This window comes from Mauremys mutica, chromosome 9 (genome assembly GCF_020497125.1).
Source record: "Mauremys mutica isolate MM-2020 ecotype Southern chromosome 9, ASM2049712v1, whole genome shotgun sequence".
Taxonomy (NCBI): Eukaryota; Metazoa; Chordata; order Testudines; family Geoemydidae; genus Mauremys; species Mauremys mutica.
The window spans coordinates 84,475,204-84,501,127 of NC_059080.1; the positions used below are offsets into that span (position 1 = coordinate 84,475,204).

The 25,924-nt window shown below is 40.0% G+C and overlaps 1 protein-coding gene across 1 annotated transcript in view; it reads left to right on the forward strand.

Annotated features, from left to right (window-relative positions):
- Positions 1 to 1,120: 1,120 nt before the first annotated feature.
- Positions 1,121 to 25,924, forward strand: part of OTOL1 (otolin 1) — a 28,801-nt gene continuing 3,997 nt past the window's right edge. The window contains exons 1-6 of the mRNA XM_045029084.1: positions 1,121 to 1,142; positions 3,756 to 3,994; positions 4,286 to 4,376; positions 6,460 to 6,594; positions 22,761 to 23,132; positions 25,564 to 25,653. Coding sequence (XP_044885019.1) covers positions 1,121 to 1,142; positions 3,756 to 3,994; positions 4,286 to 4,376; positions 6,460 to 6,594; positions 22,761 to 23,132; positions 25,564 to 25,653 — 949 coding nt within the window. The remainder of the gene's footprint in view (positions 1,143 to 3,755; positions 3,995 to 4,285; positions 4,377 to 6,459; positions 6,595 to 22,760; positions 23,133 to 25,563; positions 25,654 to 25,924) is intronic.

Sequence of the window (25,924 nt, forward strand, 5' to 3'; positions counted from 1 at the left end):
TCATTTTTGTCTAATTTCTGCAATCAGATGGGGAATGATCTGCATCCCTGCCCCATCCATGACTCCCTTCCCTGCTCACCCAGTCTCATTCCCTCCCCTAGCACTCACCCTGAATTGTGCAGAATCCTCCATAGGGCCTGAAGTGGGGAGGTCTGAATCATAGAGGTGAATTGTAGTGGGCATTTTTGTAATATTTTTATGAATCCTATGCGTGCCTCAGTTTCTCTTACATGTAATAGTGTTACCCAGCGGGTGAAAATAACTGTTTGCTCTTGGGGCAGGCTAAGAGACATAGGTATGAAAAATAATATTTTTTAAACCACAGTCAGATTCTTAGCTGGCATAAATCAGCCTAATTATGGTGCTATGCTGGTTTAACCAGCTGAGAATCAATTTGTTCCAGTGTCTGTCTCTATTGGAACGATAAAACTCTAAGGTCATTGAAATATTTCTGTATCAGAGGGGTAGCCGTGTTAGTCTGGATCTGTAAAAGTGGCAAAGAGTTCTGTGGCACCTTATAGACTAACAGACGTATTGGAGCATGAGCTTTTGTGGGTGAATACCCACTTTGTCGTATGCATGCACGAATGCTCATGCTCCAATACGTTTGTTAGTCTATAAAGTGCCACAGAACTCTTTGCCGCTGAAATATTTCTGTTAATCTAAAACCTTATTTTTATAATAGCTGCATCTTGTCCAAATTTGACCTAACTGGCCCTTTAAGCTCTAGAGTTTTCTCATAAATTACTTTCTAACATTGGTCCAAATTATTAAAGTCCTTATTCAGGCAAAATTACTACCTTTTCTGTGGAACCTATGCCTGATTCAGGATTTGGCCTTTGTTCCTTTCAACAGTTAAATGCATTTTCCATATGCTTTTGTGTAGAGGCTGGTTGTCCATTATCCCCATAAATAACAGTTATTGGATGTAATAATAGGTTTTGAGTTCTGAGGTATTATTTTATACATCAAAAAAGAAATTGTGAAGAAAAAAAATTTAATTATGAGGGCACAAGGATGAACAAACCATTGCTTTTTGCAGCCTTTCCTACAGATGCTTATTTATTATGGAGAAATACTGATCTTCCTGCATGTGTGTCTTTAATTATTGTACGTATACATGGTCTTTGTTCTTCGTTTTGGTATTTAAGTCTGTTAATTCAGTTTGAGTTTTCAGTTTTGTGGATGCTGAAAAAGCCTATATATCTGCAGATTTTCTTTCAGGTAAGAAGCTTGCAATGAATTTGATAGTGTATCTTTATGACTCTTTTTCTACAATTCAACTTGTTATGTGATCAGTATTTCCTCTTCATCCATGTGAAGAGCTCCCATTAATATCAATGGGGGGAAACGTATGTCTGCACAAGGAAAGGACTTATCCTGCTCTTAATCCTCTTAGCTGCAGTGGGAATTTTCACTGCATATGGACTGATTAGTGCATATGCCTTATGTTTAAAAGGCTTTAATCAAAGCCATAAGCACTAGAAATAAAATTTTTGAATGTGTGAGCTTAGATGTTGCTGACATTCACCCAGGAGAGCTTCTCTGTCTTCAGGGGCAAGTGGATTTTTCAAGCCTTGGGATTGTTAACCCCTGAGGGTGTGTCTGGGCTAGGCCGAAAGGGGTCTTTTAAAAACATGTTAGAAAACATGTTTAACACCATAGTGTAGGCAGTGCAACTGCTAGGGTTCATCTCTGCCAGCTAACACATGTTAAAATACAACTTGTCCTGAGTCTGCACCAGGATTTTAAAATGTACTAGCATGTTAACTAAAATGTTTTAGATATAACCTAAGTGCTGTTTTGTCTTTTTGTTGTATGTGTACAAGACTCATTCCTCATCATTACTGCAAGTCACAAACCACTTTGGTACCATAATAGTTATCCTGATAATAACAAAATAGTAGTCTGAGCCCTCCTTTCTGGAAGAGTAATACCTACAGGCTCATTTGAGAGTGCTGTTAAATGCTTAACTAAAATTTCCTTTGCTCCTGTACTGCTGATTAAACCAAAACTTTAATCTCATCATAGTTTCTTCAGAGTGTTCAATTTAAATCCTTAATTTTGTTTTCTGATTCCAGATAAATATACTGTAGAAAGATACAGTACTTTGAAGTTAATTAAGTCTGTGTTTTTGCAAGTTTAAAACCTCTCTGTTACTTGGTGAAATCTGCCAGATAGTTTTCTCTTGCATTTAGCACTAGGAAGAGAAGAAGATTTGGGGAGGCAAATTGGATTAATTTTTGGAGGCAGCCAGGTCTAGCAGTTAGAACATGGGACTGAGTCTCCAGAGACCTGGGTTCTAATCATGGTTCTGACAATGGCTTGCTGTGTGACTGGGACATGATGCTTTGCCTCTCTGTGCTTTACTTGTTTTAGTTTCCCCATCTGTAAAATGGGGCTAATAAAAGTTGCCACACCAACCTCACAGGAGGGGTTGTGAAGCTTAATTTGTTAATGTCTGTGAAGTACTTTGAGATCTTTGAGTGGAAATGCTTTATAAACGCTAAGTATTTTTATTTTGAGACTTGGTTACCTGTTGCGGTCTATGGGCCCCATTCCGAATCTACCCTCAAAGGCTCCCGGGAAGCTGAAGAGATTCTAACTCCAAAATTGGAAAGAAGCTCCAAGACACTTTATGTTACCTGGATACACTCACTGCTTCTGGATCGGGGGGAGCAGTGGTCTCAAGCCACTCTTTCCTGCCTTTGTGGGTATTAGCCATGTTAGATCAGTGCTGTGTGAAGACCACCGCATATAGCAGTGGTCCCAGGGGCGGCTCCAGGTCCAAGCACGCCAAGCGCGTGCTTGGGGCAGCATGCCACGGGGGGCGCTCTGCCGGTCGCCGGGAGGGCGGCAGGCGGCTCCGGTGGACCTCCCGCAGGCATGCCTGCGTAGGGTCTGCTGGTCCTGTGGCTTCGGTGGAGCATCCGCAGGCATGCCTGCGGGAGGTCCACCGGAGCCCCGGGACCAGCGGACCCTCCGCAGGCACGTCTGCGGGAGGTCCACCGGAGCCGCGGGACCGGCGACCGGCAGAGCGCCCCCCGCAGCGTGCCGCCCTACTTGGGGCGGCGAAATCGCTAGAGCCGCCCCTGAGTGGTCCCCAAAAGCCACGGAGGACCGTGGCGGTGGATGAGCATCTGCCGAAATTCCGCCGACAAGCGGCAACGTCAATAGGCGTCGCCGCTGAAATGCCGCCGACAAGTAGCGTCATCCAGAGGTGTAGCCACTGAAATACCGCTGAAAATCGGCGGCATTTGGGCGGAGACACTTCTGGATGATGCAGCTTGTCGGTGGCATTTCAGCAGTTGCTCGTCTGCCGGCCAGTACGCGGGGGCACTTAGACGCCCCGGCGGGCTCCATGTCACCCGCTGGCACTGTGTTGGGGACCCCTGACATATACCATTACACTACACTAGCACTTTCCCTCCCCTCTCCTTCTCTGAGCTGTCCCCTTCACATTTCACATGTGTGTGCATGTGTGAAAGAGAAGTCCCCCCTCTTTTTGTCTTCTTATAATACATAAGAAACATGTACATTTTAGCCTTTATGCCCCGAAATGAAGTCCTACATAACTGGGCCCTATGGCAGGACTCAGGAGTGCACTCAGGAGTGCAAGTTACGTCACTGAAATACACTCAGACTGTCATTTTAATTACTGTATGTTCCTATTAATGTGTGTGTTCAGGGTTATCTATTCAGACCTCTGTCTTTCATAAGGGCATGGCTATAGTTTGGTCACTTTTATTTTACAGTGTGCTTTCTGACTATTGCCGGAATGATTTCTACACTCCTGACACAGGCTCTGCTGTGCAGTGTCTGGTGTCCTGTGGCATCTACAACTATCTTCAGTCTAGCTCCCAACCAGTTATTCACAATGGATGCCCTCAATGGTGCTGCTGAAACTGAAGATCCTAAACAAGCATCTACTGTTCCCCCTGGTCCAAACCTGGGGACAAATGAAACTGATCCAGTCGCAGATGTTGGAACTCAAGTAAGTTCCCAGCATGCTGTAACACCCCCAGCAACCTCTCTCTTTAACAATGAGGCAGGTGGAGTGGAAAATAACATTAACCTTCAAGAGCTGAAGCCCACTTCTACTGGCCCTAAACCACCAGTCAGTTCAGAAGTATTTACCAGCACAAACACTGAGAACACTTTTTCAGTAACAATTGATCCTAGAGGAGAGGAGGAAAACAATACCATCTTAATCCCATTACTTGGTGCTAATGAAAGCATTGTATTTGATGATCACTTTGCTTCTTTCTCCATTAATACACCAAAGGAAAACAGTAGTGCAGCAGGAAAACAGTGCTTCTGTGACAGTCCTGTGCCTGAAGGACAAAAGGGAGAACGGGGTGAAAAAGGGGATCCAGGTAATTTTATCACTTAATGCTTTTGGTCAGCTACATTTTTCAAATGAGCTAAATTATTTCCTAGGTAAAAGCAGATGCATCAATATAATACTCAGCAGCTACAAATCTGGATTCTGTGCTTGCTTATGCACTGACTGTGCATGAAACTACAGAATGTAAACAAAACAAAACCTGCCTTGTCCTGTTGTGCCTAGCCACTGTATCACATGTCACACACAGTGTTGTGTGCTAATTTGCTATTCTCGCTGTACCTGCAATAGACACCTTCGGACAAGCTGAGGACCATCCTGATTGAACTGGCTTTTTTGTGTCACAACTCATGGTGTCACTGATCACATGTATGTGCACATGTGGTAGTTTATAGCACATCTAGCATTGTTAATGGTAGCTAAGAAAAGTACAAACCTTTCTAGAAGTATATGAGATTCAGCATGATGAGTCATAATGGTTCATTTGGAATCATTTCTATCTGATGTATAAATAAACACAATTTACTGATACTTTAAATATGTATTTAGGGATTCTTCAAGACTAGAGCTATTGATTCAATAGACTGAAATGGCTATCATGAAGCGTTTATAGTCTTTCATGTAAACAAGCATTTAGGGAGTTACTAAATTGTAGCTTTTGGACCTTTCTAGCTATTACACTTTAACACGTGTAATAAATCCACATTTAGGAGCAACTAAGGTGCCATTAAGCAAATTTAGAAAATTTTAGGCATAATACAGGATAATATCTGGGCATATTCTTTTGTATCAGTGCAGTTTTTGTACTGGTTCTATTCTCCCCTTGATAAACAAATTACAATAGGATAAAAAATGAGAGGATTTATCCTTATTGCAGCCAACAAGAAACCTTTTGGAATTGTATTTAAAGATTACTCCACATGAACAGTAATTTCTTTTCTAAATCAATTTTTTTTCTAAAAAAACTTGTTTAATGTAACTTTTTTGTCACCACAATATACCAAATTTTTCGAATGTTGTATTACAAAGAAAAATCAAGGATGAGCCTATGTTTGCAAGACCAGGCTCTAAAAATTTACAAACATTTACTCATATGTGTCATCCCATGAGTAGGTAATGTTTAGAGCTACTAATGTGTGTAAGCCTCTAGAGCAGGCAACCTATGGCATGCATGCCAAAGGTGGCACGCAAGCTGATTTTCAGTGGCACTCACACTGCCTGTCCGGGGGGTGGGGCTCTGCATTTTAATTTAATTTTAAATGAAGCTTCTTAAACATTTTAAAAACCTTATTTACTTTATATACAACAATAGTTTAGTTATATATTATAGACATAGAAAGAGCCCTTCTAAAAACATTCAAATGTATTACTGGCACGCGAAACCTTAAATCAGAGGGAATAAATGAAGACTTGGCACACCACTTCTGAAAGGTTGCCGACCCCTATTTTAGAGGATCAGGCCCCTTAGCCTTGATTTAAATCCTATATAGGTCATTAAAGCCTGCAAATGATTTCAGAATGGAACAGCTGACCATCTTTAATTGTGTAGCTCTTCAAGTAGCACCACTATTATATATTCTTTTGAGATGGCATGATGACCACTCCTAAACGCTATAGTTCACTATATAGCATGAAACCTTGACATCAGACTAGAGATGGCTCCAAACCACACCTCTGGATCCAGCATGTTTAAATTTTGGAGGAGTTTAGATCCAGATTTGAACTTTGACCCATCTCTAAATAACATAATTTAAATTTCCTCTTCAGATGAAACACATATATTTTTAAAATTACGTCCTTAATCTAACAAAATGTTTTTTTTGTATTTTTTTAAAAGGTGGGGTAATGTACAAATGACAAATAGCATGAATTGATAAGACTTTTCATTCTTTTAAATATTTGTCTATTGTAAAATATATCAAATGGGTAATTTTTCACATAGGAAATTTACAGCTTAGCTTTCTATAATCACACAGTCTAGAATTACCATTATAAAATGCAAATGTCAAGTGAACATTCTGATATGGAATTTTATGTTTGTTTGGGACATTTCACACTTGACAAAGAGCATATGTAGGATGGTAATATCTGAAATACAACTGTTTTCTTTGTAGGTATCCCAGGGAAAAAAGGAGTACAAGGGCCCTTGGGAGAAACTGGACAACAAGGACTAAAGGGAGAAAAGGGTAATCAAGGATCCAAAGGTGATCTAGGTAAACCAGGGCCTCCTGGTCAGAAAGGAGAACAAGGTCGGTCTTCTTTCTGTCCAAACAGCAATAAAGGTGATGCTGGAAGCACTGGTTCTAGAGGTCCTCAAGGACTTAAGGGAGACAAGGGGGAGTGTGGAAAATCGGGTCCAAAAGGTGATGTTGGACCGAGTGGGAGTCCTGGAGAAAAGGGGCATGGAGGAGAAAGAGGGCAAACAGGTAAGAGGGGGCCAAAGGGATATGCAGGGCCACCAGGAGTCCAGGGGGCTCCAGGTCTTAAAGGAGATCCTGGGGTTCATGGAAAAATGGGTCATCCTGGAAAACATGGGCCATCTGGACTTCCAGGACGAAAAGGAGAAAAAGGACAGAAGGGAAATTGCAAAGAAAGTGACATCACAGCTTTCTCCGTTGGTCTTCAAAAAAGAAATAGCTTCCCACCACCAGGGTCTCCAGTGAGATTTGATAAAATTTTCCTTAATGAAAATGAAGCATATAATGTGGAGTCAGGTGTGTTTGTAGCCAGCACTGGAGGTATCTACTCTTTCAGTTACCATGTGAGTGTTTCCAGCAAATCACTGAGGGGTGCACTTTTCCACAATGGTAAAAGAATTCTACAAATGTCCAGTGTAAGACCTGTCAAACAAGCTGCATATAATGTGTGTCAGGTTTCTGGATCTATATTTATTCATCTTAATGAAGATGATAAAGTTTGGCTCCAGATTTTGAACGCATCTCAAAATGGCCTGATAGCTGATGAAACCACTGATTCTGTATTTTCAGGTTTTCTGGTATTCCCTGACTAGAAAATTTCAAAATAATATAAAATACTGTAGATATGGTTCCTGCAGTACTTAAACATAGGATCAGGGGACATCCAGCACTCTGCAGGATAAGGCACATATGCTGTGATTATAAGCTGCTGATTATTGACAGTGTCAACTCAGATCACAAAGACAAATTGCTCTTGTTTGTAATATGTTACATATTTGTACACTTCACTCTATTTCATTTAACTTCAAATTCTGTTTATGGAATCTATGAATGGGTGTAATTTCATTTTCTTCTACCTCAGCAAGGGCATTATTATCACTGTTGTGAATTCTTTATGTAGCATCAAAATGTGTCCTGTACATTTTGCAGAAATTTAAAGGCACTGGTCCCTGCCCCAAGACGTTTACAATCACAGAATCTAGGATCAGATTCTTAAAAGATACTATACTATAATATGGACAGTAGTGGGAGAAAGAGTGCACAGAGAGCTGGTCCAAATGAGTATTTTTTCTAATCAAAGATTTTAGCAGAAAATTTTCATTTCCGTCAAAATGTTTTAGTTTTTCAATGTAAAAGAGAAAACATTTTTGTGACATTACCTCTAGAAAAGAGTGTGTGAAAGGAAAAAGTGTGAGTGGGGGGAAGGCAGAAAAAATAGAAAATGTTTCAGTCTGTGAAAACTGAAATTGGGTTTTCTATCAAAAATGAATACATTTTTGTGGGAAATTTTGAAAAAAAAGAAAATATTTCAAAATTTTCTGCAGAAAACAATTAACCACCCAGCTCTCCATTCAACATCTTTGTTTTTGTTTTTTTTGTTATTTCAATTCATTGCCTATTTTCCTTTGAATTTTTTATCTTTCTAGATTTACTTGTTTATTGATGTTTGTCCATTTAGCAACCTTATTGTTTAATTCGTTTTAACAAAAATCCTGGCCTATTTTCTGTGATGTTCAGTTATTCAGCTTTTTTTTCCTATTTTTTGTGCTAGTTTTTTTTGTCTGTCTTTGTGCCTGTAAATGCAATTTTCCAATTTCATTTTTTACATTTAGGGAACAAGTAGAAGTGAAACCACTTCTAGAGGAACCTTCTGTGTCTCCTTTAGTGATCTGGCTGCTGGCATTAATACCAAATATATTCAAACTGTTCAAATCTGTTTCAAAATGCCATCCATAGGCCTGATCTTGCAAACGGCTCCTCCTCGGCATAGTGGTTAGTACTGTGAATAGCCCTGATAGTTATGTTCCCTGCCTCTGGCAGCAATTCAGTTTTCACAGACTGAAACATTTTCTATTTTTTTCTGCCTTCCCCCCACACACACTTTTTCCTTTCACACACTCTTTTCCAGAGGTAATGTCACAAAAATGTTTTCCTGCCCTTTCCTCTCAGCCCTAAAGGCATCAGTTACCCCCATGAGTCTCCTAACAGGAGTTAGGTGTGAAGTTGTAGTGGAAGAAAGAGCATCCAGAAAACCTTGTTCAAGTTCAACCATCCCCAAACACCCCTGAAAAAAAAATCTACCCGTGGAGGGAGAGGGAGAATTGGGAATTGCTAGGGATGTCCCTCTTTCTCTCTTTCTGTCTGAAAGTCAAGCGGGGTGGACAGCTTGCGTATTAGGGCTCGCAAAGAGCTGATTTTGCCTTTAGTTTTGTGTTTCCTTGCTTTTACTGGTCTGTCACAATCTTTTAACCTGATCCTGATTTCCTGATGCACCAAAAGCTCTTAGGGGCTGGAAGTAATGCAGAGTGGCTCTTAATGTTATTTAGGCATAACCTTGTGTACATTATTTGATCTTTATTTAGCTGTGCAAATAAACAGTAATTTGAATTCTTTTGTTCTGCCTTGGATTCTTACTGAGCCACACAACTAGCTAAAAAAAGAAACATTTCTTTTCATACTAGATAAAATAAGAAAAAGTTATTTGTTTCTTGTTTTGCAGTAGTTTTAGTTTCCTTCACAAAGGGCTCTTTATTAGGATATTTGTGATTAAACAGAAGCATAGGTTGAGATTTTTTCAAAGATGAATAGGTAATTTAGCCACAAATCTACCACTCATTTAAATAGGAATTGTGTGCCTAAATCTCCTAGTCAGCTTTACAAGTCTCAGCTTATCCCTGTGGAAATGCATGATGCTAGCAATGTCTGTGGGTATATACTTTAAGGCATTTCATGGCCTGCATGCATCATTTATACCAGTTAAATGTGAATTCTAAATTATATTAATAAAGAAAGTGATGTAAGTGAAGATAAACGTTAATTTACATGCTCAGCCTCTGGGCTCTCCAAACTGTGCCTAAAATTCAATAATTACTGCTTAGCGTGAAAACAAAGACACATTCTGAGTTTTGCATCATATCAGTTGCTGTTGGTAATGTGCATTCGACTTACTGAGAAAATCTTCCATTCACCGACGCACCTGAAATTGTCACAGAAGCAAGTAATAGTCTTTCAGCTCCCACACAGACGGCATTCAAGTCATTTAAGCAAATACCAACAAGAGATTGAAGCTGTCTTTGTAGCAAAGATAATGCTCTAACCTTAATATGCATAAATATGACATTAAACTGGAAGCCAGGAAAGAGTAGCTTTGGTGAATACACAGGTAGCATTGTAAGTGGCAATAATCTTGATTTAAAAAGTTGCACCGTTGAATAAGTTATTTTCCTTCTGAAGGGTTCTGATTTGAAATCAACATAAGGATTTTATTACAACCAATTTGATAGCCGTTTCCTGATGTGGAGCTCCCGACTGAACAGATGTGACAAGTTCTCCAGTGTAGGCCTGATGCTGCTATCTTCTACTGATATAAGCAGTCCCATTGACCCACATCCACAAAGGAATTTAGGTGCCTAAACCCCGGATTTAGGCACTGCTGAGATCTTCAAAACCCATGCTCACCTGCCACATAATCCTGTAGGTGTCTGAACTCATTTGGTGTCTATGTTTTTGTGGTAAAAGTTCCCCAAGCACCTATGTTTCTGCCTCTGGGCATGCACACAATGCCTCACTCTAAGCATCTGGATGCCTATCTGCCTAAGCCCCAGCATGATCATCAAACCCGGGGAAGATATCTTGCCTTTTGCGTCATGCTCTGACCACTTCTAGAAGATCAGGGCCCATCCAAAATCCAGGTGTTGGTGGTTGATTTGAGCCATTGATATTAGTGGGACTACTTGCAAGAATAAGGATTGAAAGATATGGTCCATGATAATTCACAGAATAGAGATTAACTGGTGCAGCCCAGGCTGCAATAGACAAAGCAACTTCTTATGACCATTGTTCTGTGCAGCCCCTTCACAATAATACGTAAAAGGCTCCGAATGGGCTTGCTGTCACACTATTATACATGTGATGTTACAATGTTGAGCTGTTAAACAATAGAAACAATTATAACTCCTGCCTTCCTTTAGACACTGACACTGTAAGGTTATTTAAACTAAGTAGTTTTTTTTTAAAAGGAAGCTGAAAGAAATGAGTCAGCAGCTGAACCTAGCCTTTTCCAAGACATTTAAAATACATGAGTAACTTTGGCAGCATTCAAGAAACAATTAAATGTTTTGACCCGAATACTCATTGTAATTGTAATACAGTTGATTAAACTAATGCACACAATTTTATTTCAAATTACATGTGCAAATTACCCTTTTTGTACCAACACTGTATTTTTTTTGTATCTGTTATATTTTATTTGGCTTCCAGTTGTAGAATGGGACTCTATTAACACAAGTAATTTTCTTCCTTAATCCAGGAAATTTATCATTGTGCTTAATGAGAAATACTTGACAAAACAAGAAATTACAAACTTTCCAGGTGCCATTGTATCTCATTCTGTCAAGGGCTGAGGTCTTCCTGCCTGTTGGCTTCCATGAAAGTTGAGCGTGCTCAGCAACTCTCAGGAGGCGTGTGGGAGTTGGCAGGATCGGACCCATAGTATGTTGTCAATCCTCTTCCTGTTCACTGCTGTCCGTAAGCAGAGCAAGAGTCTAAAAACTTAATAGCAAAAAAAGTAGAATGTAAAGATCGTAAAATGTTGCAGACTCTGGGCCAAATTTTGCTCTGTTATTCTGGTGTAAATCAGTTACCTTCAAAAACACTTAAGCAGAGTTATTCTGGATTTACAACAGTGTTACTGAGAACAGAATATATCCCTTTATGAAGGCCTAATCCCTTGTGAAACAATGCAGCTTGTCTGCAGTTCACATACACCCTTTGTCTCATCAGGTTTTAAATATTTTGAATTTCAATTTAAAATATAAAGAATTGGGACTGATTAATGGATACACAAACCAATATTATTAAAAATGAACTGACCTTGTTGGGTGGAGGATCTTAGTCCTAGTTTCAGTTTAGTAAGCATTAACTTTTAGTGTCACTCCTAGTGGTTATTCTGTGATATTGTCAGGATGTGTGGGCTATAATGGATTTTACAGCAAAACTTCTTTTTGACATCAAAGATTTTCAGACATCATCTGAAAAACTGATGAATCAATATGGCCTGGTATATTTAATAACGTGCTGAGCTTTTCTTATTGCTAAAAGTCATAGAGTGTGAGTGTTGGGGAGAGAAAAGGTAATGTTTAAATTACAAATAGATAGAGGAAGATTACAGTTCCAGCAGCTTTTATCAAAGGCGAATTGATTGTTAACTTTAAGAAGGTCTGAAACAAACTCATTCTTTCTTGTCCAATGGCCAAACTGAATTTTCAATGTACTGTAACACAGTAAATGCTGAATCAGTAAATGCAATTAATTTCTGGTTTTATTTTCACCAGGATGAGGACCCCTGCAGGGTCCTAGAGCCTGGGATCCAGCCCAAGCCCAGAAGTCTACACAGCAATGAAACACCCCAGTAGCCTGAGCCCCGTGAGCTTGAGTCAGCTGGCATGGGCCAGCTGCGGGATTTTCTTTGCTGTGGAGACATACCCTCTGTTAACCTGCTATGCTCTCTGGACAAAAATCCAAAGAGCTAATGCTACAGATAAAAATTTAGACACAATATCCCACCACCCATACTGATATTGAGTAGTTCTTTATTTCAGGGCTGTACCAGGAGGCCAGATTGCAGATCACCTCATTCCACACTGTTGTGGATCTCAGCCACTTTTTTGGCACCATACCATCTAGACCTCCTGGAGACCTATCCATGTGGACTGGGGAAAGGAGGGTGCAGGTGTTAACATAAGCTACGCTTTTTGGAAGGTTGCAATATAACACTAATTTATTTCTTAGAATCCAGAACCCTAACACACAAGAAAAAAAACACCATCACCCATCAACACATTGAGACAAAACAGGCTGCTCCCTAACTCAACTTCCATAATAAAACTGGCCTTGCTCTAGGCTGGCTCTTTTCAGACTGATTGTACAAAACCCAGATTGCATCCTTCCCTACTGAGCTCCCTAGCCTGCAAGCAGGACCAGGAAACCTCTTCTAAACGTAAAATGATAGCTTGTAATTTTAACACAATTTTTAATACACCACACAGGCTTGGAGGGTAGGCAGAACATCCTCATGCCATCCCTGCCAGTACTGCAGATCTTACCTGATTATGGTAATACATTTCAAGGCTATGGCCCCACTGAGGATCCCCAGGAGCCGCTATGCCCTGGTGTAGAGTGACTCCAATAGAACCATGCAGCTAGAAAGTTTGTGGAGTGGACAACTGGTGCAGGAGCAGGGGATGAGGGCTTCTGGATGGATCGCATGGGATCGGTCTGATGGGACAAAGTGGAGTAATCTTCACTTGGGAATTCACATGAGAATTTACTTGTAAAAAAATATTCTCCCACAATTTTTAATGTGGGAAGGGTGAATTTTCCCCAGTGATTGGTAATGCTCAGGGTGAATAAGCATAACAGAATTAGACCCATGGTTTGCACAATAATTGTGAAAGAGTGTGTTGCTCTGGCTGCTTAATTTCCTTTGCTAGAAGCAATGATGAAAAGCATCAGCTGCTGGAAAGGGTAAAAAGAACATAAAAATGCTATACTGGTCAGATCAATGGTCCATCTAGCCCAGTATCCTGTCTTCTGATTGTAGCTAGTACCAGATGCATCAGAGGGACTGAACAGAACAGGGCAATTATTCAGTGTTCCATGCCCTGTATTTGTTGTATGCTGGTGAGGTTTTCCTCATTGCCACCATTTTATTTTCAGAACAGGTGCCTGATCAATAGCTGACTTTTTGGCTTTGGCAATGAGGGTAAGTGAGAACATTTAAATAAAATACGAAAATTAGCATGTAAAATTATATGAACGTTAGTTGTGTATTTATGGAAGACAGTGAATCACATGCAATCTAAACATCATGAGACAAGCAATAACTTTTGAGATCCTGGCTGTTAATTACATCTCTTATCAGTCTGACTTTTTCAGTTGAAAAGCATTGCTGAGAAACTAAAAATTCTTGCTGCCAGAGTTTGTTTCCAACATCAAGTCTTCTGGCCTAGTCACATTGAACCCTCCATTGCTCTAAGTCTGTCTTGTCTTTACTTAAAGGTAGAATGCTGTATAATATCACTGAGGCACCACCTTTAGCTTCCCTTTTAAAATGAACAAACATGATCGGTGAATTATGCAGTTTCCAAAGTTTAAAACAATGAGAGCACCAAAATGGACCTTGTGTTAAGGGAAAGGGAAAACCACTCTTTATAAAGGCAGTTTTGGGTTTGGAGAAGGAAAAACAAAAAGGAATTAAACATCTTTAAACCAATTCAAAACTAATTTTCTCTGCAAATATTGATGGCCCAAACCTATTCCAGGTGAATGCCAAAATGTTCAGCTAATACAATGGGATCAGGATCGAGCCCTGGAAGTTGATGATAAAGCAGAAATGTGAGTTCTGACATGACCAAAAATACATATTTTTACAATCAAATATTGTCTACACACTTCACTTAGTTTGACTTGACATTCAATCCCGTTCCTATTGCAATAGAGAAATTGGGTCCTAAATCAATAAAATATATTGCTATTGTAATTGGTATTCTTATTTGTCAGCTTGCCAAGTGTTATTGGAGAAAATCATGAAAGAGTCTAAAGCAGGAAAATGATTGTATTAGAATCATGGACTTTGCTAAAAATAGATGAAAATTGGTTATAGAGAGAAAGTGGAAATATATGTGAATATAAGAACTGAAGAAACTAAGGAGGGTACAAGAAGGAATCCAAAGTGAATATATTGTATATTACATTTCCCATACATTGTTAGACCAAAAGTATCTAATAATTTATCCCAGTACAAAAACACAAGTTAAATTTTTCCAAACTGCTCCAAAGTAAAATGATTCTGATGGAACATAACATATACCAAGAAACAAATGAAATTTCTTCTATCAGAATGAAAGTCAGAAGGCTCAGGGGATTAAAGGCAAAAAGCAAACCAGACCAAAAGAAACAAAAATAACGCACAAGTCCCCATCTAAAAAACCCCTCTGAGGATAGTACTGTATGAGAAATCCAAGCTAATTCAACTAAAACAAATAATTTCAGGAATTGGAATCTATCCAAAATCAAACATAAAAGTATTCAAGTGATTGCATTTATAGTAGTTGCCGTTTGCTAATGAGAGTATACAGTGGTAGCTGAGATACACAGTTTCGCTATATACTTAACAATATATTTGCAGATGCTACATGATGACAATTGGCAAATATTAACATTTAAGTGGCTTCTGCTGTAAATGACACTTTCCAAAAATTACAATAGACTGAGAGGCCCCGTTTATGACAGTTATCTATGGATCTTCTACACAATTTGGATGTTGGAAATATATTTCTGGCTTGTATATGTACAGGAAGGAGACAATGTGTGAAAACTATACTACCATTCCATCCCTAGAGGTGATCCCTCTTGCTAAGGGCAAAAGCACGTAACTTGGTTAGCATTTATAGAACACTTCTCTCTAGATCTCAGAGCACTTTACAAAATAGGGTAAGTATAATTACTGTCTATGAACACTGATGCACAAAGAAGAGAAGTGACATGCTCAAGGTCATACAACCAGTCTGTGGGAATGTCAGGAATAGAACCGAGGTTTCATGATTTCAGTAGCCCCCTGGGTTAGCCACTGGACACTAGGAAAGAGACTTGCCTGGCCCGCACCTGTTTTGTAGTGTGTACTTCATACTCTAGAGCTGTCAATCTGACACATTTCACCAGCCCAGACTTGCCAACACATTAGGAAATGTGAGATTTTTGCCTTATTCTCACTGGCTTTCTTACACCCACACACACACTACAGTTTATTTCTTCACCTTTCCTGTAGACACTGAAAGATGGAGGGGTTAAGACAAACAAGACCATTCCCTTACTTTGCAAAACCCTACACATACCTAACTAGAAAATCTCAGTGACTGTTAAATCCTGGGGGTGAAATCCTGGTCTCACTGAAGTGAATGATAAAATTCACATTGACTTCAATGCAGCCAGGTTTTCACCTGGGACTTGAGTGAGGCGTGGGGTTGCATCTGTCACACAGCTCATCATGAACAATCTCAAAGTATTTCTTCCCTTCTGCTCTTCTCATCTGACCCTGGGGTGTAGCAAATAGCATGCCATAAATTCCTATCTGTCTCTAGAGTAGCACAAAGGATTGTGCAAGCATCCTCTGAAATCACTGAAAAGCATTGCTGTGCAAGGAGAATCCTTTATGCTCGGCAGGCTGGTAGTAGGGGCCTGGAGAGCAGCCAGAAAAGGGCCAGGTGAAGAGCAGTGTCCCAGCCTGCGGGCAACATTTGCATTTCCTCAAATTTCAGTGTCATTCTAGTTACTCTGAGGAGAATTCACCAATCCCACTTCCTCTCTGTCACAGTGGCCCATCTCATTGGTTGCAATAAAAGTAATTAAAGAAATAAAACAGATTACTGCCTGATTGAGAATAAGATTGGCTTTTCCAATGTGCCATCCTGGGTGGGTATTCCTGATAAAGGAAACATTCATAAGGTAGGCGATAACAAACATTGCTTCACTTTATCTTCAGTATGGCTTTTGCAATGAAATTGTGGAGTTTAAAAGGTACTGTCAGTATAATTTGCCTCAAAAAATACTAGTGTATTTAATGACTGTGTAATTGTGAGAAGACTGGTCTACTCTCCCACCCCCAGAATAAAAGCGCAAAATGTTATTCAAACAACAAAGAAACATAGCCATCTGCCCATTATTTAAAGTCTTTTGGTTGTGGATAAACTTCTGTTGTGAACTAGAATATCTGAATTCAGTTATTCAGGGACAAAAACAATAGCACAGTTGCATTATGAGTGTACAGCTGTGAGACATATGCTAACATTTCATGGACATTTAGACCCAATAAAGGATAGATGTGCTAAACTTGACATCATTACAGTGAAGAATAATTGCTCTCAGTTTGGGTCTATTGTGAAATATAAACGTCAAGTGAGTATATTAGAGTGAATAATTTTAGAGCAATTGGAAAGAAATCTAATATATTGAAAAATGAATAATTTCACATTTATTAAAATGTATTTACATATATTAAAGTCTTTATTTTAGTAACACCTTTGCCCACTATAATACAGGGTTCAGCAGTCTAATCATCAGCCCTATTTTCAAGAGTGTAAAACTCGGACTTTAAAATTCACCACTAGCTGAAACATATACAAGCTCAGAGCATTTAGGCAATTTATTTTATTTGTATTCATTTTATTATGTTATACTATCATGTAAACCCATTCATTTGAATTTGGCCACTTAAATGTACAGTATCTCTGTGTTTAGAAATAGTCACAGAAGCTCTTTGTGCCTGTTAAACTCTCAAATGATTTTGATTTGAAAAATAATTTTTTCCCCTAAAGATAATTAGGCTACAATTTAGCAACTTGGCATAATTACGCTATTTTGGCAATGAATTAAATATATTTCATGCCATTCAGATTTTTAAATAAGAAATAAAAATAAAACGCAACTACTTCTGACATTTGATAGGAAAGCAGGAATTGCCATGGTGGATCAGCCCCATGGGCCAGCTAGCCCCGTATCCTGTCTCTGACAGTGGACAGAACCAGCTGCTTCAGAGGAAGGTGCAGGAAATTCTGCTTTAGGCAATTATGGAAAAAAACCCCATATAAGTTAAAGTTTCTTCCTAATGTCCAATATTTAGAAGTTGGCTTTGCCCTGAAGCATGAAGGTTTATATACCTTCCAACACTTTACGGGGTGAAAACCTGCCCCATTGAAATCAATGGGAGTTTTGCCACTGGTTTCAGGGGGCCAGGATTTCCTGCTAGGTGTTTTTAATCTTTATTATAATTGCTCTTGCTCTTCGCGTTTAAATAACTACATTAAACGTTGTCCAATGTCTAACTTGAAAAAAAGTCATGGAATTAAAAATTAAAATAAACGCTTTATGCGTTATGTACATTGTAGCCTTTGTGTTCCCAAACTCATGACTAAGAGACAGACTGTCAGCAAATGATGTGGTATTTCTTCACTTTTGTGGGATGAAGCTAGACCCTACGAATATTATTTTGCATATTTTATTTATGATTCTATAATGTGCACAGAAATGAACTGACAATTCAGATACTACTGTACTGTTCTGCTTGCTAGCTCCTAGGAGTAACCTGACAGTGTAAAATGCTATTGTTTTGCTGTTCTGGTTGCAGATTTGTACCATTTGTAAATTATGGGTTTTCCAAAGCATCCTGCCAGGTGTTTAAATTGACGTTCTGCTCTAATGAACCACACAAGCCATTACTTTGCTAATTGCCTGAGTTACAGTGCTCTGTACAAAGCCATGGATTGTTCTTAGTCATTCGGAGTATACAGTAGCAAAGATATCCTGAAAAAAGAAGTGGCTGATGACCTTTCACATCTTGCATTAATCTGTTGCTAACATCTTAGAAACAGTCGCCCTCTGTTCTGTTCTTGGCTGGTGCTGAACCTGCTGCTTTGAGGTAAATGTATTATTATCAGCCTCTTGGCTCAAAAGCCACTCACTGCATTGTGACTAGATGGGCACTAAGAGGTACTTATGCTCTGCAGTTCTAGGTTATTTCCCCTGGGATGATCAGAGCAAGTTTTGAAAGAGTGACTGTGGGCCGGGAGCTGCAGAGTGCCTTCTGTAAGGTGAAGTTGTGCTGAAGTTGTGCTGAAGTTATGTGAGTTTTAGGGTACCTTGTCAGATCAGGTCATACTCACACGTTAGCCAGTGACTGCCCCTTGAGGTATGCACGCTAGCCATGGCTGCATGATCAGACAATATGAATTTTACTCCCTGCACCAAATAAACATTCTGAGCATTTCATTATCTAGTCAGTTTTCTCTTTTTAGACAACACTCAGGTAAGTAAGGTGGAGTAAGAATCCTTCCCTACTAAACCTCTGAGGGTGACACACAGAGCACTGTGTCTATTAATCCTTCACCAGATCAGGTGGGCAGGCAGAGTGGGGCATGGGTGGAGCTTTGGCTCTGATGTCCACCTGCCCACATGCCAGCCAGCACACCTAAACCAGCAACAGATTACTGCCCTTCTGGAACAAATGGGAACCAAGGAAGGAACGGAGTCTAATTCACAATTCCTTCCTTGTCTACTCCTGGGGCAGTACAGCTACACACTAATCCTTAGAGCGAGACCCAAAGTCTCTTTCTTGTCCTTAATATAATATTGAAATGTAATTGGTTTAGAGTTTCTGCATGAATTGCATCACATAGGCCAGAAGCTCCTAAACTGTTGTTGTCAGATGCCTGGTGATCTGGGAGGCACTAACTGCATACATGATGCTGGCTCTTCTCCTGGTTTGCTGCTAGAGAAACAGAACAAGTGGAAGGGTGAGACAGCCTGTCAACCTATACAATAAGGCTGGTTGAAAACGTTCTGTCTAAACTATTTTTTGATGGAAAATTGGGTTTTTGATTAAATTAATTTTTTCAGGAAAAGTGTCTGCGTTCTGTGGATTTTTTTTTGTAAAAAACCGAACACCTACAAATAGAAAGAGTCTGTCTGAAAACCAAAATTTAGAGATGCTGCTGCCATGCTTTATGGCAATTGTATTTCGGTTGCTTCATGTCTCCATTGTTCTGTATGGGCCAGATTCTCCAGTTGAACTACAGGTCCTATGATGCACTGTGGACAGGTACTCCCATGATGCAGTGAATCCGTTCCCCAGAGGGGGACATCAGGGTCAGGGGCGGCTCTAGGAATTGCGCCGCCCCAAGCAGGGCGGCACGCCGCGGGGGGCGCTCTGGCGGTCGCTGGTCCCGCGGCTCCGGTGGACCTCCTGTAGGCACGCCTGCGGATGCTCCACCGAAGCCGCAGGACCAGTGGACCCTCCACAGGGATGCATGCGGGAGGTCCACTGGAGCCGCCTGCCGCCCTCCCGCGGCACGCCACCCCAAGCACGCGCTTGGCGCGCTGGGGTCTGGATCCGGCCCTGATCAGGGTGAATCATGGGCATAGTAGTCTGACCAGGGAGCCCAGCCTGTAGAAGAGAATTGGAGCATGAGGCATCTTAACTACAATTCCCATAAAGTACCATACAGCATTTTTATATTGAAATATTTTGGTTTTCAGCTGAAGTATTCAGTTTTCAAATATTTGCTGAAAATTATAATTTCCATGGAAAATTTAGACAAAAATGAATTTTGATTTTGTTTTCATCAGAATTTTCTGCAGACAGAACTCCTTATGATACTGAGGACAGCAAAAAATATGTAAACACTTTCCTAGTGTTAGCTTTCAGTGTAAGGAACTGCTGTTGTTGCCACTGCAATGTTATAAAATTAGTTAGCAAGAAGGGAGATAGTCTTCATATTAACCAATTGGATGTGAGGTAGTCAACACAATTGTTGAAAGGAAGGAAAGCAGGAGTCCACAAGACCATCCATCTTTTGAAATGTGGTCCACACTCTGAAAATGTTTGCAACCCTGCTATTTAGGCTCCCTTTCTTTGCTTAAGCAATTAGCTGTATGAAAGATAAGGAAACCAAGATGAAAATTTAGACCAAGATAGAGTATGTAATTGGAAAATCTTACCTTCTTTGAAATATTTACTTCAGACAGCTTGGAATACTTAGGGTGTAATTTTGTTTCCACTTATTCCTTTAAAGCAAAGCCTTTCAAAGTGGGTAATTGTGCTTGACTCTGAAGTCATTACTGAATTCTCTCTAATCATTTCAGTACATCACACACTTCAGAATCTGGCTTTTCTGTATTCTTGGAACCCCCCTGCATGGTCTTGATTGTCCATCCCTTGCACCAGATGTTTCTCAAGCTTTATAAGACATATTGCGGTGTTATTAGGTCCAGGAAAAGCTGCAGAGAGAATTGGGGCTCAAGCTCATTGTTTCTCTCCACTTGGGAAGGGGTTTATGGGTTAGATCTTGAAAACCCCCGTTGACAAGAATAGTCCCATTGGAATCCCAGAGAATTCAACTGGAACAGTCCCAACTCAAATGATTGTGTTTTTCAGAATCAGACTTGATGTTTGGAGGAAGTCCATGAGTCCTTTGTAAATATGTGGATTTATCTTCTACAGACAAAAAGCCAAAGGGCAATTTCTGCTCTCGTGTATACTCATATAACCCACATTGAAGTCACTGGGACACTAGTATAATTGAGAAGAGAATTGGACCCAAGTGCTCAGATAACACTAAAGCAGAGTTCTTGGTTGTTCGCTTCCTTCTCCATTTGTCTTTCCCATTTTGGTTATCTGAAGGAGGCTGTTTTATCCAGCAACCTGCAGAGATACAGAAGCCCCCATGAATGTAATGGCTTTAGTGGCAAACTTATTCAAACTAAAAACCGTTTGCAATTGGAGTTAAAAGAGTAAAATGTATTTATTCATCTAGGAGAGTCAGCATTTCAGGGGTAAGTCACAATTTCAGATCTACCTGAGCTTTTGCATATATTTCCTCCTCTCCTCTTGCAGCTCCCTAGCTACTGCTTGCCAGCACCTCTCTCTTTCCTTTACAGCGAGCTGGGGCCCAGCTACCTCCAGCTGTGATGAAATATCTGCCAGGCTTCAGCTTCTTGCCCTGAAACCACTACTACCAACTCCTTCTTGCCTCCAGGCTTTTCTCCACAACAAGGGCTAGAAAACATACTTAAAAAGCCAACATTCTCATGCCATCTCTTGATACCAGGAACTGGGATTCTATAACAGGTGCCAAATGTTGGCAGAGTTGGCAACACTGGTAGCCATGGTCACACTTAGGGCAGGTCTACACTATGGGGGAAAACCGATATAAGATACGCAACTTCAGCTACGTGACTAACGTAGCTGAAGTCGAAGTATCTGATATCGAATTACTTACCGTCCTCATGGCGCGGGATCGACGTCCGCGGCTCCCCATGTCGACTCCGCTACCGCCGTTCGCGTTGGTGGAGTTACGGAGTCGACATGAGCGCGTTCGGGGATCGATATATTGCGTCTAGAGGAGACGCGATATATCGATCCCCGAGAAATCGATTGCTACCCGCCGATACGGCGGGTAGTGAAGACGTACCCTTAGAGGACCTGGTTCTGTACTGCATTACGCCAGCTTTATGCCACTTGACATCCGGGGGAGAGGGAAGTTGCTACTGGTACGTGCTAGCCACAGACAATATTCCTCATTTTAAATATAGAATATCTCATTCTGGTCGAATCTTTTGAAGCAGCATCAGCCTTGTTAGTGTGACCACTCTAGATTTCAAGCAGAAAGGATTGGCTTTGCTAATTTCAAATTACTGATATTTCACTGTGTTCTAATTGCTTCAGTTAGGTTGCTAAGCAGAAAAATAATGAGATGTAAAAACCTCCAATAAACTTTCTTTTCAAATTAGAGAGGCATAGAAAGTGTCTAAGAGGACATCAAAGATTCCCCTCTCTAATTTTGTGGCATTTATGCTTTCTTCATGTGTTACAAAGATAATTCTTGCATTAGGACAAAGCCTACCTCCTCCCAGTGTGTCCCACTTGAAACCTCTGAGATTTCAGGAACTATTGCCAAGAGCTGGGCAGCTAGTAGTACTGTCCTTTTGTGTCTCTTTACAACAGGAACGTACCTACTCATTATAAAATACAGGGTTGCACAGCAGGAACTCTTAACTTCTTTTACTTTCCACATGTCACTCAATGCCAATCTGAGAAGTTGGCCTAGGTAGAGGGCCCCTGTAGCTGCATAGGGCCCCCACTGAAATCACTGGGGCTCTGTACAGATACAAGGGCCTCGCCTCATAGATCAACTGACAAGATCAGGGCTGTGAGCTGTTTTTAATAAAGAAGAAACCTGATTAACTGATAAAAATTGTACTTTTGCTTTTTTACTCTTTGCTGTTCATATGTTAAGCTGCTTCTCTTGGATTTAAAAAGAAAAGGCTAACGGTGAGAAGTGCAGGAAAAGCAATAACGGATGCAAAACAAGTGAACCTTACAGGGAAATTGCTAATACCAGAAACCTGCTGCAATGCTTTATAATTGCATTAATCTTTTCTTACAGCTACAAAAATGTGGCGTTTACCTTGGCACAGCACCACCTTCATTATACTTATTGCTGCCGCTGTACGCACAGAGGCGAAAGCTACCCTGGCTGAAAAGTTTACTAAGATAAAGTCTCCAGAGATGGAGGTCACTGATGGCTTTGACACATCCATTGTGCCACCCACTGAAGAAAGTCCGTTCACAGAAATATCGGAAACAAGCGAAATGCCAGTGGAGTTATCCTCGCTGAACCCGGCCTTCAGAACGGCCACCACTCTGTTTCCTTTTGAAAATTTTACTCTTGACACAGCTGATTTCTTTTTTAATTGCTGTGATTGCTGTACCCCTGTGTCAGGTCAGAAAGGGGAACCAGGAGAGCATGGACTGACAGGTAGGGGAAAGCAATTATTATCATTATTCATTTCTCAAGAGGCAGTGTCAGCTGTAGCATATGAACTAAGTAGAAAGTGGCAATGATTCTCCAGTTTTATTAATTCTTGAATAAATTCTCTTGCAGGCCGGAACATCATGCTATGGTGATTTACACCAGCTGAGGACTGGCCATAATGGATTCATATTACATATAATATCAGATAAAAATCTAATTATTCTTAAATGCTACATTAAAACAATGGTAACTTAGGGCCCAACTCTGTAAGTCCCTCACATGTGGAACTCCAGTTAAAATCAGTGTTCTGCATATAGAGGACTTACAAGGTCTCAGGTTTATACTCAAAACTAAAGAGAATCAGAGTTATTGTTGCACACAAACTCCTGGACAATACTCCATATTCCTCTGCCTCTCTCTCCCTTTGTATTTTAGAAATCCCAGAAAACTGTGAAATATTACATTTCATATATGATGTTGTTACAGAGAGAAGGGTATGATTATTATGTTCTATTATTTTCTTTAACTGAGTGTTAATAGAGCAGCTGGGCACCAGGCAACCCACAGAAGAAAACAATGTCCTTGCACTGAGGGTAGCTTACAATCGATAACAGACAGACTATACAAAAAGTCCACTAAGACTAAGGACTGTTGTACTTACATCATCTTTATTGCTTTATAATGGAGTTGTACCTGGGATTTGAAAAGAGAAAGAGTGGCCATTTGGAGAAGGACAGATCACCCCAAAAAGCTTTAACCTTCCCCCCAATTTTAATTTTCCTTATTTCCCTGGTTTGCCAGACTCTTAGAGCATAGATTTAAAAAGAGATAAAACCTGATAGTCTACCCAATCCCTCCACTAGCCGATGCAATATTTTCTTCCATGGTGTCTGCAGTCTGATTTTACATCTGCCAAGCAGTGAGACTTTTACTACCTCTCTTTGGAGACTACCTACAGGAAAATATGATTTAGTAGCTAGGAAAACGTTCCTGATATTCAGTCTGAATTTCCCTTTGCTCACGTTGATCCCTTTAGTCCTTGTCATATCCTCATGGAAACCCACAGACAGTTACTCTCCCTGCACTTTTGTGTTTACAGTCTTCTAATAGTTGCAGATTGTTTTACATATTCTCTTTAGCACGGTTTTGTGACCCTTCAAGCTACCTGAAAGTAGTTTTGTCTTTTTCTACAGGGTTATATAATAATTAATAATAAAATCCCTGACCCTTTATTGGAAACAGGGAAGTTAAATGCAAAAGACAATAAAGGCTCCGCATTTTAAATATGATTAATTTGCTCAACAGAGTCTCTATAAGTACCCTATAAATATTTTATAAGAGCTATCTATTTTGTAACCTAATATATTGTATATTATGTAACCTCACTTTTTATTATTAAAATACACACCCAGATAGGGTCTGATTCTGACACCTTTACATTGAGCAGGACCTTAATCTGCAAGTTTTCATGTTTATTTTAATAGCACTACTTTTGGAGAGAGATACTTTTCATCTGAGTAAGGGTGGTAGAATCATGCCTATTGCTTTTTAAATATACTGTATTCAAGGGACTCTAGTCTCCCATTGTTAATAAGGGACAAGATTGTATTAGCTATAGAGGGAGTTCTATGCATACATCTCCCGAGGACCGATGGAAGAAGAGCTCATGTCAAGTTGTTTGTATTGTGACAATGAACAGGGCCAGACGTGCACGAGCTAGCCCAAGTTTTTAAAGCTTATTGTAAAATTAAACCACCGAGTATCTTGCTTGCTTGTCTTCCTGATGTTTCTCACAATGTGTGGATCTGATCTGCCCGATTACCATACTTGAATTTGCAGATTAAAAAAAAAAAGAAAAGGTGGAGTTAATTAGATATAGGATGTCTTCAGGTGCATTTAAATACTGGACACACAAATTTGGCTGTAATCTATGCGTTTGGGCTTTGATAGCTGTATAGCAGTTGAAAGCTATTTTTCAACTTTTTCAAGCTAAGAAACCTCCAAACTCAAAAATCAAGGTCTTAAAGACGGTATGGTGATTTATGCACTAGGTGAAAGACAAAGGTCCATGAACCAGTCAATAGATATAGCATGAAATATAAATTGGGATTTTCATAGCTGACGAGAGCGTTTAGCCACACAGTTCCCATTAATTTCAGCTGTATGGCTAAAGCCCCTAATTGGCTTTGAACAATTACAGTGTTTTTCATCTGTGAAGGAAATATGACTCAGTCCTGAGCCCTGCTCTGCTTCTTTTGTATCACTCCCATGATGCTGTTTTCACAAAGCACCCATCAGTATGTGGCACCCCCACATCATTTGTGGCTTATTACCTAACTAACATTCATAGGTCACTTTATAAAGTTCATCCTTTTCAGTTACTCTGAAGATAGAGTTCCATTGCCTAATGAATTTTCAAATGCTCATTTTCCAGGTCCTAAAGGAGAGCTGGGAGATGCTGGCCCTCAGGGCCTACCAGGAATTCCTGGACTTCAAGGTCCAAAGGGCTTCAAAGGAGACAAAGGTGAGGAACAGTAGCTGCTCATTTCAAAAGCACATGTGATTTTTTTTTTGCTCATATGTTTTTCAGTCCAATAAAGCAAAATTGTAGGAGAAATTATTTTCTAAAGCAATTGAAATGTCTTGGCACAAATTGATACCTTGTAATTCCTATGGCCTGTAATACCGTAAACCAATAGCTTATAACAGCACAAAATAAAAATGGGTATTCACAAAAGCCTGATCCAAAGCTCATTGAAGTTCTACCTCAGTGGGCTTTGAATCAGGCCCAGGTG